The sequence below is a fragment of the Eublepharis macularius genome, chromosome 3, assembly GCF_028583425.1.
Source record: "Eublepharis macularius isolate TG4126 chromosome 3, MPM_Emac_v1.0, whole genome shotgun sequence".
In the NCBI taxonomy this organism is placed as follows: domain Eukaryota; kingdom Metazoa; phylum Chordata; class Lepidosauria; order Squamata; family Eublepharidae; genus Eublepharis; species Eublepharis macularius.
In genome coordinates, this window is record NC_072792.1 from 37,280,934 (window position 1) to 37,296,096 (window position 15,163).

General features: G+C 37.4%; 1 protein-coding gene across 2 annotated transcripts in view; it reads left to right on the forward strand.

The window, feature by feature from the left end:
• Positions 1–14,763, forward strand: part of RBM26 (RNA binding motif protein 26) — a 57,732-nt gene extending 42,969 nt beyond the window's left edge. For both annotated transcript variants that reach the window (XM_054973605.1, XM_054973606.1), the window contains 7 exons: positions 2,883–2,957; positions 4,351–4,524; positions 5,014–5,118; positions 7,364–7,573; positions 8,757–8,843; positions 11,480–11,593; positions 13,955–14,763. In XM_054973605.1, the coding sequence (XP_054829580.1) occupies positions 2,883–2,957; positions 4,351–4,524; positions 5,014–5,118; positions 7,364–7,573; positions 8,757–8,843; positions 11,480–11,593; positions 13,955–14,044 (855 nt within the window). In that variant the 3' untranslated portion in view covers positions 14,045–14,763. The remainder of the gene's footprint in view (positions 1–2,882; positions 2,958–4,350; positions 4,525–5,013; positions 5,119–7,363; positions 7,574–8,756; positions 8,844–11,479; positions 11,594–13,954) is intronic.
• The last annotated feature ends 400 nt before the right edge of the window (positions 14,764–15,163 follow it).

The following is a 15,163-nucleotide window of genomic DNA, read 5'->3' on the forward strand; positions in this document are numbered from 1 at the left end:
TTTTAGCAGGCAAACTGTGTGTGCGCCTGAGAGAGTCTATGCGTATTTGAGTGAGAGGTTGATATCTGAAGCAAGCAAGCTGTGTGGGAAGCCTGCGAGAAGATCTGTGTGACTGTGTCTGTGAAAAGAAATTTTCAGAACCAATAACACTCTTTGAAACCATCAAGCTTGAGAAATAATATGAAACCGATACACTTCTTATAAAAATAAAAGTTTATTTTGTTTTTGTTTTTTTTACTATCCCTGAGTAGCTGTCATTCCTATATCCCATTCCTATCCTCAGGGCCACATAGTACCACGAAGGAGCCTGATGCTTGGGCACGTTACTAAAGGGGAAATGTAAATAAAATATCTTGGAATATAATAATCCTGGTGGCAGCAATCTACCCAGAGGATGTACGAGAAAGATTAAAGGCAAAATCTACCCAAGAGAAGGAAAGGGTCATAACATCCTTATCACCTCTTATGCTGTCTAGTTTATTTTCCAAGTTTATTGATTTGTTCAGATATATGAACTTTGAACTTCTCATACTGGATTATTTGCACCTCTCATCCTGCAAGGCCTTTCTTTTCAGTTTTATGCTTAGTTACTGTGTGGATGATGTAAAGTAGGTAGCACACTGCACCTTTGGGAACTTTCAGTGTGTTGTTCTAGAAATAGTACAGTAGATGAAAATTTCTGTAGGTCTCTTTTAAAAGAGTTTGTGAATTTGTATTATTAATCTGCTTTCAAACCCCAGATCTGTCCCTTAGGAATCTGGTGGTCAGATCGGAGCTCATTGTAAAATGTCAGAATGATTTATCAGGCATTTCCCCAAGTTTTCTCATTTGGGTTCAGATCAGATTTTATTGTTTCTGCAATTAGACTTGATAGCATTATCCAAAAAAGCAACCACTGATAAATCCTCAAATTAAAATAATATTCAGTGATACATAAAATATTTGGATCCCTAAGACTTTAACTGGTGCATGTTCCATTTCCCACTAGTTTTAAGAGTAAATTGATGAAAGTGGCAGCCCCATAGATCTCAGGATTCATTATTTCTTTAGTGTGTGAAAATCACACACTTAAAAAAAATTCACACAAGACCCATATTAACATATATTTACCTATATTTGTTGGAACAGATGAAGAATTGCTTTAGTTTCCAAGTATGCCTTCCATGTTAAAATTGTGAGGTAAAATTCTACTTAGTTCTAGGCAAATAATTTTTAACAGTTTATTTATATTGGATAATGAAATCTAATCATTGTTGATACTTTTGTGGATGGTTCACTTCTTTAATTTTGAGATATCTGTAATTTGGCTTGGGGGGGATCAAGGGAGTAGAGCAAGTGGTTCATTGTTTTAGGAATTTTTTAGGGGCATATGGCTTGTCTGGAGTAAGGAAATAGCTATGTAAGAGATCCTTAAAAGTTACGATAACATTTGTTTCCCTAATGTGTATTTTTGCAAGTGAGGGTGAAGGGGACTGTATATAGGATATAGCAGGCTTTCTTTCAAGCTGTTTTTGTTACTTTCACTTTAGAAGCAACAAAAGTTAGGAAATGGAGACAATTTATCATTGTGAAATTCAGCTTCAAATTAATAAAACTTTCCTCAGTCCATTTTTAATAAATTTATTGGCTTCAGTCAGAGCCTTAGTCCAAGCAGAAAGCACTTTCATTTTCATAAAGAGGTCTGATTTTCACACACTACACCTGTTGTGTAGTTTCAGTGCCCCTTTCCCCAATGCTGCACACTCCATTTCCAAGGGTCCATTGACTTTCACAAGCGACTACTGTGGGGGATGCAAGTGTATAGGGCAGGAGTAGCAGGGAAAGCTGATTCTCCATGTTGTTGTGGCTAGGATTCAAACCGTTATTTGTAATTACATACGCTTTTTTTTAGAAAATGTGACAAGCCAGTATTATATCAACATAATAGAACTAAAGCTTCCAATCCGTTAATAAGGGTTGGGGGAAACTGATCAGATGGAAAGGGGAGACACTATATAATAATTCAGTGAAGTAGTCTAAAAATTTCAAATGATTTATGTTACCTTACTCAACAGTAAATATGTCTTCATTAAAAGCTCTAATACCTGTAAATCAGAAATTAAATTTTGTATATTTGTGATAGTATATTTTGTATATTTGTGATAGTAGCTTGTTTCTAAACTACAAGAAAGATATGATTTAATCATGTTTGTACATCTTTGTGATCCCAAAATATAGGAAATAGTCTGGCAGTGTGTCTAGCATAAGAGAAAATGAATGTACAGAACTATGCATCATGTTACACTATAAAAGAAAATTTTCCATAATGTATAAGCAGGTGATATATTAGAGTCTTCACAGCACCAATACCACATTCCTCTGCCAGAGTGCATAAATGTGATCCTGTGGAATCAGTTTAAGATAATAATGGGACAGATATTGCAACTTTTCTCCTTGGATAGAGTGTCTTGAGATGCTTCTGAACATTTTTTAACAGTTGATATATAATTATTGTCTTTGTGCTTAGTATGATGACAAAATTCCTTAAGACATACACAGTGTCCAAAAAGACAGTACAAGTATCAAAATACTATTTGTTAAATGATGTGATCAATCTGCAGCTGTATATTGTTTTGGTTCAATTTTTGAGTTGATTGTAAATAACAGAAGGGAAGACCTCCTTCCTCAAATTATTCAAAGGGCCTATAATCCAGTTAATCCATTTCCCCCACATTATTGGTTTGTTCTCAGTGCATAACAGTTACCCCAAGTTATGAGAGAAGGCACAGTTAATAGGAGTCTTAACTTTAAAATCTGTGCACTTAGACAATTAGGTTTAGTAGCTGGTATGGTTGGTGTTGCTCTAGTAACATAGAGGTGTTACTTTTTGTATATATTTACAGGAGGCACTAAGACTTCAGCAAGATGTGAGGAAGAAAAAGCAAGAGATCTTAGAAAAACACATTGAAACACAAAAGGTAATGTACGTATGTTCTCTGATTGGACCACTCCTGAAAAACAGCCATGCTGTGTCATATGTTGAAGCATTACAGCTGTCATAACAAAATTCTGTATTAAAGCTGCTAAGTCTCAGATAAGATATTTTCTTATATTTAACATGCTTATAGGAAACATACTTTTAGGAGATCTAAAAACAATTCATCAGATTTGTGTTTGGGAGTGATTTTTGACTTGCCTGATTGAGTCATATCTCAGAAGCTAAGCAAGATCGGTACTTGGATGGGAGACCACCAAGTAAGATTGCAGAGGAAGGCAATGGCAAACCTCTGTTTCATAGTTACCTGGCAAGCCCCTTGCTGGGGTCACCATAAGTCAATTGTGACTTGACAGCACTTTACATGCACACGAGAAGATTAACAGTTTAACAAAATTTAGGGAAATGATCCCAAATTTTTAATAAAATTAAGAATTAAAATTCTTAATTTTATTCCTAGCTACTTTATTGGTCTCATTACAAGGTTGATACTGCCTTTGCTTTAATAATTTGAAATCATGTATACCCTACCTTTCTGCCCAGTGGGGGACCCAAAGCAGTTTACATTGTTTTCCTCTCCTCTATTTTATCCTCACAACAGCCTTGTGAGGTAGGTGAGGCTAATAGTGTGTGCCTACTGGACTAAGGTCATCCAGCCAGTTTCTGTGGCAGAGTGAGTAGGGGTTCAAACCTGGCTCTCCCAGATCCTAGTCTGACACCTCAGCCACTCCACCACACTGGCTCTTAAAAACTATCAACAGTAAACAGTCTTAAATCAGATTATAGCATCATTTCTCAAGCTGACTCCGCACTCTCTCAATTCTGCTGGACATTTTGATGTGTCCTCCAACCCTTCTTTCCCAGGCTTTCTCAAAAAGGAAGGAAAAAACACACGGCTGAATCCTGTCAATCTGTTGCACTAACAGTGGTGTTCTCCTCTGGTGGAAAGGGCCTTCCCTGGACAAAAGAGACTTATGCTGGAGGGAAATGCCTCCTCTAGTGCAATATATCTGCATGATTGAACTGACAGTTTAAAAATTCTGTGGGAATATTTCAAAAGCGAGTGGTATGATTTTGTAGTAGAGAGTTCTAAATCCCTGTCTTAAGCTTATTGTATGCAGTGACATCCTGTGACCTCTCGTTTTCCTTTCCTTTCCCATGTCACCTGTTTTCAGTGGGTACATGTCTGAACTAGTTGGATATTTTTCAACTTTTCCTTGTCACTGGTAGAAGGAATGTTTTGAAACTCAGGTGCTCAAAAATATGTTTACGTGCGCTTAACATAACTGAAGAAAAAAAAAACTTTTTATGAACAAGGTTGAGAAACAGCACCCCAGCAGATGATTCCTGTGGAGTAATGGTTGTAATCTCAATAGATGCTGATCTCAAAACTGGAGAAGAATAAAAATAGGAAGTCAGAGGACAAGTCGGAAATCATGAAAACTCTGGAGACTTTGACCAACAGCATCAGCAAATTACAGGATGAATTGAAAGGGGTCTCCTCTGCCCCTACAAACACTCCTCTAAAAAACTTGAAAACAAAGACACAGGTATTCTGATCTTCTTTTCTTCACTTTCCTTTAATCATATCTTTTCTTTATATTATTCTAATATTAGTTTTAGAATGAACGTATTTCTCATATTTGTATCATGACAACTTCTGTGATCTAAAAGTAATGTTAGTTTTGAACATCCCCACAAGAGAAGAGCAATTTGATGGTTTGTTTTCCCTGGCTGTCAGTATCAAAGGGTATTCTGAGGCTATTGCTTGAATTTGTACCTGTTTAAACATAGACAAGGAGTCTTTTATTCATCCTTTTTTTTCTGGTTGGGGGATGGGGGTCTGTAATTAGTTTGTAAAAAGTGGCAGCTGTTTCATCCAACGGGCTTTTCTTGGTCTGTAGTCAAATATGGACTTTTATTTCTCGATTCCCGTCATGCCCAGTTTTTGACCATGCTGATGGGATATGGTTGTTTAATCAAATGTTCTTTCATTTGAGTTGAGAAATGCATACTAAGTTGCTCCAGTAATTCCTCAGATGCAAAAAGAATTGCTGGACACTGAACTGGACTTACACAAGAAGATGCAGGCTGGGGAAGAAGTCACTGAACTAAGAAGAAAGTACACAGAACTGCAGCTTGAGGTAAGTTTCTTTGAAAACTTACTGAAGTTACAAAATTTTCTAATGCATTTTAAAAAACTTAAATCGGAGTTCAACTGCATAATATATTACTAATACGCACGTGTGTTGCTCAATGCCCCAGCCACTGATTGTGTTGATTTGCAGACTATAAAGAAGATAAATAAATAAAAGTGGATTCTGCTCTGGCTTACAATAACTTATGCCACAATAAACGTGTTAGTTTTTAAGGTGCCACAAGACACACTATTTTGAACAGAGCAGACTAACATGGTTAACATCTCTGGAATATCTATATATACAGAAATTGCTTTAAGAGAGATGGGAGGCTGTCTTGTCTTAAAAAGAGAAATATTCATTCCTTTCACATTTTCTAGTCGTGAGAAGAATGTGTTTTAAAGATGTGTCCCATAGATGGTGCTGTTGGTATTTAGAACTGGTAACCACACTCATTGGATGTCCTTTTTCAAACATTTGCTGTCTGTTACAGTTCATGAGCATATTCAGATTGCATATTAACTAAAACGAGTTACTGTAAGTGCACGTTAGAGGGTCATCTCATCCAAAATAGTTATCTAGCTTTCTTTAAAGCACACAATTGAGTTTTATAAATAACTTTTCTATTTCTTTTACCTGGGGTGAAAGTCTGGTTTTCTGTTTAAGAACTTAATGAAGACAAGTACAAACTAATGCCGACTTCATTAATACTGCTTACATTTGATCTCTTTCAAAGCGACCTTACTCTATCCAACTTCATACTTTGACATTTGCTGCCCTGTTAGGTGTTTTGCCTATAGCAAATCTGATTATAGGGCTGTCGCAGTAGCTGCCATACTGTTCCAAGGAATAGGAAATGGAAAACAGATTCAGTTTTTTGGAAACAAGTTGCAGTAAGTGTATACAAAGAGTTCAAGCAGCTTTTCATCTATTCCCTGGTATGGCTGACATTATGCTGTATCCTCATGAATACAGGATTTCTAAAATGAGGCATATATGAACCATCTCCTAACCAAAATACAAATGGTTGCCCATTAGCAGATTCTAGGGGGAAATGATTATATAATATGGAGAGACAGACTAGTGAAATGTTTAAAAGTCTCTGAGGACAAGCGGTGTCAAGAAAATGAGGTGTCTTATATAGTTAGTGGTTGTGTATAGGGAGTGTGATACGAGGTTTAGGTGAATTTCAAGTGTGGCCTCTTTTCTTATACAGTCCTCTCCATGCTTTGGTTTCAGTACTTTGCAAAGGGTTTTTTTTTTTTGTTGCTGTCCTGCTGATAGGGGCAGCCATCATTCTCATTCTGTCCTCCCCCTGGGGGAAGTATTGAGAGTTCTTGGTGCACTCATCAGTGTCAGCTAATGGGTTGTTTGGATGTATCCAATAGGTCATGCTTTTTTCTTGTCTTTTACAACAGAAAACCTTGCAATTTAGCTAGGCATTTCAAGTCAATTCACAAATCTTTATTTAGAGCCAGGTCATGCAAGTCATGCTTATAAAAATTGGTTGAATTTTGCGGGGGACTTCTGTAATTTGTAATCAGGTTTTCGTAAATTAGGCAGTTGATCTGAAAGCATAGTGGTTACCAAACAATTTACTAAAAGGCACTCATCCATTGATGGAACTTTTGCTTAAGCTCCAATCGTAGGTTTCAACTGCTTATCTTGAATAAGCTTTGAGATAGGTATTTTGGCGATACCTACCTCCTCCCCCTCCCCCTTGTGGTACGTTTTTAAAAAATTCCTTCACTGTCAGCTTGTCAGTATTCCTGTAATGCTGGTGGCTACTTGCTCTCATACTGTGACACTTCAGTGAGAAATTACTCTGAGAAAAAACTTTAGATACATTTCTCACCGAAGTGTCATTTCTGATTAGTAGCTCATCTGCCATCAGGAAGTCCCTGTTTGAAACACCTTTGCCTTGAACTTATTCAATGGCACTACACAAATAAGTCCACCTCAACTTTCAGTCTGTAATATGAAAATATTATAAGCACTTCAAAACTTTGGCTGGATTCAAAAGTGCCCTTCTTCAAATCAAATCCCCCTTCCACTCTTGGAAGTACAGTTTTTACACTTCACACTGGAGGGTCACGTAACTCAACCTAAAGATATACTTTAACTGACATTGCATGACCACTTGCATAAGTAGAAGCTTAGCTGCCTTCTATTTGCCATTCTTTGCATGCAGCCCAATGTATCCAAAGCACTTTAAAGTGATATATAAATGCTCATTCTTGTTATGTGCTAGGCTGCGAAACGAGGAATTCTTTCTTCAGGTCGTGGTAGAGGAATTCATACTCGAGGTCGGGGTGTATCACGTGGCAGAGGTAGGGGAGTGCGAGGCCGTGGCCGAGGAAGAGGGGTTCCTGTTCATGCTGTGGTGGATCACCGTCCAAGGGCACTTGAAATCTCTGCTTTTACAGAGAATGATCGAGAAGATCTCCTTCCTCACTTTGCGGTATGTAGAAATGTTAGTTCTGATTTCAGTAGGGTATGTGTTGGCCATCTGACCTGTCACAGAATAGTTGTGATCAGTGAAAACAGAATACGCAGCCAAACGGATGTAAATTCAGTTTTCATCTTGAACATCTGCAAATGCTTTAGGTTTTACAAATGCCGATATATATATCGGCACTACACATATATCGGCACTATATATATATAGCAAAGCAGTGATTAAAGATTGGTACGAACCGAAATACAAACCAAAGTTTGACACAAACCAGGCTGGTTCGTGGTTTGCAAAATGGTGGTTCATCAGAGCCCATTTCTGACGAACCACCATGAACTTTAGGCTGGTTTGTTTGGTTTGTTTTTCGGTTCGTCACTGCAGACAGCCTGGCGGCAATCAATCAATTTCCTAAGCAACGGCGGATGGGCTTTCTGCAGACCTTCTGCTGGCCCGGAAGTGATGATTTGCTGACCCTGAAGTGGCAATTTGCTGACCCTGAAGTGATGTTTTTATGAACCAAACAAGCCAGTTCACAAACTGGGGCAAGTTCATGAAAGTTCGTGGTTTGTGAAACATGACGAACCACAAACTGCACAGTTCATTTTTTTCCTGGTTCGTGCTCATCTCTAGCAGTGATTATTCAAAGTGATACAACTCATGGGTGTGTTTTGCATGGTTTCTCCTTCATATAGAACAGTGTTTGGGAAGATGTTTTAGATGTTATTTGCTGCAGTTAAATGGTTTAGGAATCCTGTGTGTGTCGGTGCATTCACAAAAGAGAGAATGCTTGGTTTTTCCTTCACAGTTTAGCTTCCCTGAGTAAAATGTAAAGCGGCCCTTTGTAATCTGTGTTAGCTTCCTTTTATCCAAAGTCCAGGTCAGGCAGAGTCTCTGGTCAAACTTCAAGCACAGCTAATGGAAGAAATTCTTGAGCTGTTATTTCAAATGGTATAAATCAAGTATTGTGCCATAATTGTTTGAAAATTGGCTCTCTTTTGGCTGAACTTTCATATCCCTAGTACTTCCGCTTTTAGTCCATTTTGGAGCTTTTGTCTCTCCCCCCATCCCCCCAATCTTACAATAGTATAGTATACTCGGAGTCATTAAGTCCATCAGTCCAGAACTGTTATAGACATTTCATGGCAGAGAAATATTTCAACTAGTTGATGATTTTCCTCCTCTTAAAAAGCAATATGGTGAAATTGAAGACTGCCAGATAGATGACTCATCTCTTCATGCAGTGATTACTTTCAAGACCAGAGTAGAAGCTGAAGTAGTAAGTATATCCTTCTCCCTTTTTCAGATGTGTATTCATTTTAGAAGAATTTAACTGAGTTTAAGTATTAAAACTACTGTATCCCTACTCTTAAGTTAATTATAGATGCTTTGCTTCAACACATAGATAGATTCTATTTAGGTTATGGAATTAAATAATGAAAACCAAACACCTTAAATAATGTGAGTGTGTTGAAAGAGTGCCTCTTTCTGCATACCAGTTTAGGAATAGTGGTGTGGGGGGGATTGTCTGCCAGAAAGAGCTTTGAGAGAAAAGTGGCTTTCCACATTTCTTTAGCTTTTTAATGTCTAGGCGCTTGGAATAATTAATTCCTGGATTAGTAGTAGTAGTAGTAGTAATTACCATTGCAGCAATTTTTAATCCACTGAAGCTCTCTGCAGCTTAGTTCAGGTTTTAAATGAAGTGTAAGAATGAAAAGGTGAATTATGAAAATAATCTGTTCTAGAAAGAACTAAGGCATGGATTCTTTGTCGCATTGTTTGCTCTTTATGAATTTAGTATGTAAAATTGGAATCTCTTGTCAAAAGATACACCATTTCACAGTGGTAAACCACAATTACTTGTTAATAGTAGCTCACTGTTTAAATTGTGAAACAAGGTTTTATGCAGAATTCTCCAGAAATTGATGAGTTAGATAGATTTGGACCACAGGGGTAGAATTTTAAATGCTTGAATACCTGAAGAGAGATCCTATGCTATGCCTGTAAGTTGTGTGTTTCATGCAGTGATGGAGACAATTTTTAAAATAAAAGATCTTTAAGTAATAAACTGAAACTTTTTTAAAGTTCAGAATTACAACTCAAATCTATAGGTTTCCAGTTGTTGGTAAATTAGTTATAATTTAAATTTGTAATTGGCCATAAAGATTGATCTGTAAAACAGCTATAGCTTTTGGAAAGCTGTCTTTGAAGGATTGGTAGCTAATATTTTACTGCCTTGAACGAAAAAGGTTTATGGTCATGTACTTTTTAGGAAGGAAAGGAGAGGAGGATTCCCTGGTCATAAAACATTGCATTTTTATGTAGCAGTAATTTCTTTCAAAGATTACAAGTTATTTCTGAACCCAAATGTCACACATAAGCATTCTTAAAAATTCCAGTTGTGTGACATTGTGATGAGACTATGGACCAAAAAAACCCCCTGCTGAGCTGCATTTTAATAGGTGTGGAATCTTTTAAAATTTATCATAAATTTATATGTACAGATTTAAAATTTATACCTGGGGACTTTAATATCACACAATTCATGTTCAGATGTCATTGAACATGTAATTGTTTCCACATTTCACATTATGCTGTACTTTCAGATTGTACTATAAATCTTTTGTGACTGTGGCAGTTATTTCGGAATGTTGCTAACGCTGATTTATGCTAGTTCATGTTACTTTAATTTGAACATACTATTTCCAAAGCAGCCACTTAATGCATCTGGTACTTAAGGAGGCATGAATATCCCATAGGTTAATTTTTTTTTTACATTTCAATTACCAAGTCTTTGAAGCAAACAGACCATTTTTCAGCAGAATAAGTTATATTCACTAAGTTTAATTTTTTTTTCCATATCAGCTCTTTATTTTCAGGATTCCTTGTTTTGGCTATTAGAAATAATGTATGAAGATTTAAAATAATCAGTATTTCAAAAGCAAAACACCAATGAGATCATTGTTCAGTAACAACTGGTTGTCCAGAATAGCGGGTTACCTGCATTTCCAAGTAATTCAGAACTTGTTCAATTCATGTGGTTTGGGTGCATTGTGCATTCTTAGCACATGATGCTTCAAAAAACCTTTAGAATGGATATGCATGTTTGTAACCAGTAAGACTTCCATTTCTTCGACACATTAAAACTGTATAAGGTATGTTCATGTTTCTTTAAAACAAAAGTCTTGGCAACGTTCTAATGAGCCATGGAGAAGGACTTGCATTGCAAAACTAGAACTAGAATCCACTGAGCCACTAAAAGTGTGCCCGAGGACTTCTGCATGCCCAGTGGATCCCCCCCCCCTCCGCTTTTGAGCGGCAGATCTGCATGCTGGGTTCTTCAGTTTGAGAAATGAAAAGAAACTCCTTGTGACATGGGGAAACGTTGTTCTAGAATTACAAGGCCACCCCTGGGTGCACAGAAATAATCCTGACCGTTAAGAACTAAGTGGAGCCAGCTGGATCCGGCCTGCAGCCCATCTAGTCCATTGTACTGTTCGCACAGTGGCCTTGGTGGGCCAAACAAACAGGCCTCAGAGACCAAAGCCCTCCCCTAATCTGCCCCCCAGCACTGGTATTCAGAGGTTTGCTATTTATGTAGATGGAGTCTTCCTTCAGTCACTGTGGCTAGTAGCCATGAATGGACCTTTTCTCCATGAATCTGTCTAACTTCCTTTTAAAGCTATCTATGCTAATGGCCATTACTTCCTTCACTGGCAGTAGATTTCACAATTTAATTACATGTTGAGTAAAGAAGTATTTCCTGTTTCATAGTAACATCATTGGATCTGTTCCCCAGTGAGAAAACCTACCACGCTATCTAGGTGGTAGCCTTAGTGTCAGTGGTCTTGGGCTGCTTATCCCAGAATGCTTTCCTTCTAAAAGACTGTTCACAGAGCCTATTATTCTCTTCAGGCCGCTGTCCACGGAGCTCGGTTCAAAGGGCAGGACCTTAAGTTGGCATGGAACAAGCCAGTCACAAATATGTCCGCTGTGGAAACAGACGAGACAGAACCAGATGAGGAAGAAGTAAGTCTCTCTTTCAAAACCTGTTCATGAACTCCTCCTATCACTTGTTCGAATGAGTTTGATGTCTCGTCACAACAATATGGTTTGTCAGTTCATATTCTTTCCTTACCTCTGAGGGATTTGTTTTACTCTTTGATGACAGAAAGCTTAGGACACTGACATTTATCAGGAAAGTACTGTGAATAATAAACTTAAAACATAACCCATGGTTGAATAGGTAGAAGGGTCAAGATTCTTACAGCTGGTAGTTGAGTTTCATGTACAATCTTTGAAGGGAAAAATGTCTAGTTACAAATCAAGGTGAGACGCCGTATTTCATGAAAGCGCCAATATAGGAAATACTAGTAGAAACAAAATCTGCTGCTTTGTTTCCTGCGTATATGGTGCATCCCAGCCCGCTCTTTAGCAGGAAAGGAAATCTTCTGGTTCATTATTTTGAAAAGTCAACATAGCCTCATTTGGGAGGACTATATTTCTGTTTTGATCTTAACAGTTAGTTCTGGAGTACTGCAGCAGATGATGTGCAGCAGTACCTCTTAATAGTTTCATTTTTATTCAGATGTTTGGATCCTTACATCCTATTTCCAGCCTCCAGCCTCTGCATTTGTGCTGAATTGATCACGTCTGTGCTGTGCCCCTTTTTCAGATAGCTCCAGGGGTGTTCCTTTTATCCTCACAGTAACTCTGTGAGGTCAGACAAAGATAGGTGTGTCCACCAAGGGAGCTTCATGGCTGAGCAGAGGACTTCACAGTCCATCTGAGACCAAACTAGTCCTCTTGAAAACAGCCAACTCACAGGTTGGTCTTCAAGCCTTCAGCTGATGTGTAGATCTTGCTGTACACTTATTTGTGGGTTTTTAATCTTCTTTACATTTCAGGTGTAACACTTGCCGTGGTCATCTTTGAGCTGACCCTTGCTTTTGTATGTTTAATATGTGGCAACATTAAGGAATCCTTAAATTTCTCTGAACTTGTCATCTTAATTTTAAACACAATTTTAACACAAGATAGACCAATATTTTCAAAATCCTTTCTTTAGTCACTGATGGTTTTTAAAAAGTTTCTCAATACTTTTATCCTGTTTCCCACCTTAACTTGTGTTGGACTTTCTAGCCAGGTTACATTAATTTTCATTTTCTTCTTCTGTTACTGAACTAGTCCCCTCTTCTTTTATTGATTTATGGATTTCCAATCAAAGTTCCCTCAAGCATTTTACATTTCTTTAAATGTCAGCTTTTCCTAAGAGAAAAAGTTCACTACTGCTTCTAGCATAATCACCCAGAAGTATTGAAATAGAATATTTGTAATCACCAGGTCCTAGATGTATCAGCTGTAGAGTAAATTATGAGTGAGAACCTCCATTGCTTTCACCATAAATTTTGTCAGAGTTGCTGTTCTAGTGTCAGGACATTTTCTGTTATTTATGGTCTCTAGCTTTGACCTTTGTGTAAGCACCTCCTAGTAAATGCATATTTCATTTATGAAAATTACTTTTGTAACTTCCCACCCAGAATTGATTATCTCTAGCATTGAAGTAGTAGGAGAGTGTTAATTGCTGAACAGTTACCTTTTATTTAAAGAAATTCTTGGAGTTACTATTTGTGATTAGGAATACTTTGTTATAGTACAACTCAGGAGGTCTGTTTGCTTATTTACTCAGGTTCTGTCCTCCCTATTCAGAAAGCTGAAGGAAGATGGGTAGAAAATTGATATTAATCAGTCGGTTCTTGCTCCTGAAGAAGAAGGGGCTTTTAGAAATCGATACTCAAAGAGATTTCTAGGATAATATTTGTTCTGAAAGTCTGCAACAAGATACAAGCTGTTCAGAAAATGGCAATAATGATTTTGCAACAGTCAGGACAGAGACAAAAATGAGATACATTTGATTGCCTTCCTACTATGAGTTTGCAGAGCACAAAAGATACAACTTCCAACTCTTGGCTGGAGGAGGACTTGTCAGTATCATAGGATGTCTTTTATCTTGATACATACATTCTGGCCCATGAGAGACATTTTGTGTTTAATTTGGTCCTTATGTTATTTAAGTATTAAATAGGTGTTTAATAGGTTTTTCAAATTTATGGCACCATGACAGGTTGAAAGAAATAATTGAATTACCACCCCAAATATATATCTCTTGGTCTGCTTCCTTTTGTTGTTTTTAGAGAATGAAATAAATATTGTTGGTAGGCAATATTAGTATTTCGATTTTTCCTGGTTCTCATGTCTTCCATTCTTGCAAATTGCAGTAGCAGTTTACACACAGTTTTCAAGAGCCGAAATGCAACCTCTCTTATTTTAGTGGGGTTTGTGTTTTCTGCTTCACAGTCACATGCTCTTACTGGGCATTTTTTTGTATAGTTTCAGGAGGAGTCTTTGGTCGACGACTCACTGCTTCAAGACGATGACGAAGATGACGATGACAATGAATCTCGTTCATGGAGAAGATGATTCAGCTGATTGATGCTAGGACTGTACCCATGTTGCATTAGCATTTCCTAATGTACTTTTGCATATTTGTACTACGAGGAGTTTGGGTAAAACTGATGAAGTTGGATTCTCAGATAAGTCATAAGCAGCTGATCCTGTATATTGAGTGATTGATGTTCACATTTACATTTCGGTAAATGATTGCTAAAGACATCATATTAGGAACATATGCAATGTTTTTATTACTTCTACTGAAACATTACAGAATTCTTTGGGTTCTTTGTAATTTAAAAAAATTGGTCACTCAACAAAATGACCAAGAGTTGTTATATCATAGATTTTCTTTTGTTTTATTCCAAGTCTGGAATGAAAACTTGCATTTAAGATCTTTGTGAATGTTTTCAGAAATGATAGATAACAGTACTAAACTGAAGTCTCTCTAAAGTTATGTATTCATAAGATTGCATAGTAGTATGCTTAGGCTTTACTATGTACTGGCCTTTTGTTGGATTTGTGTACGTATTTTACGTATAAGTTTTAATGATACTGTGTACGACTGCTTTGCATATATCTCTCCTTATCACTTTAAGATGTTTAAAAAAATAAAAATTGGAATGGTCTTCCAAAAAAAAAAAGAAAGAAAAAAAGCAATAACGAAGTGCTACTATGGCCCATGATAATGGAGAAAAAAAAATTTAAAAAGAATGAGACCATTCCAAGTGGTGACCCCCCCACCCCCCCATATTCAGAAAAAGAGCTGAATCACTATCACTTTTCATAAACAATAAAACGTTAAAAAATGAAGCCATATGCTCACATTGCATATGTACTATGTGCTGAAACACTCGTTAAGCTACCTAACTTCCAAACAAGGCTGTTTCAATGAGAGCTGTTGCTTCAAGAATGACACCACCCCTCTTGGATTTGGCCAACTGAAGATGATTTGCTTCACTACCTGACAAAGCCCCAGTGGGTTAAAGAAGTATAGCAAAATGAGTGGAGAAACTGGTAAGTATTAATTTCTTTCCAATCAAATGTACCAAGAAAGAAGCTAGAGAGGGCGCTGCCCAAATGGCCTGCTGTCTAATAGGCGTAAGGGAAGAAGGGCAGCAGTGAGAACCGGGAAAACCAGGCACATGC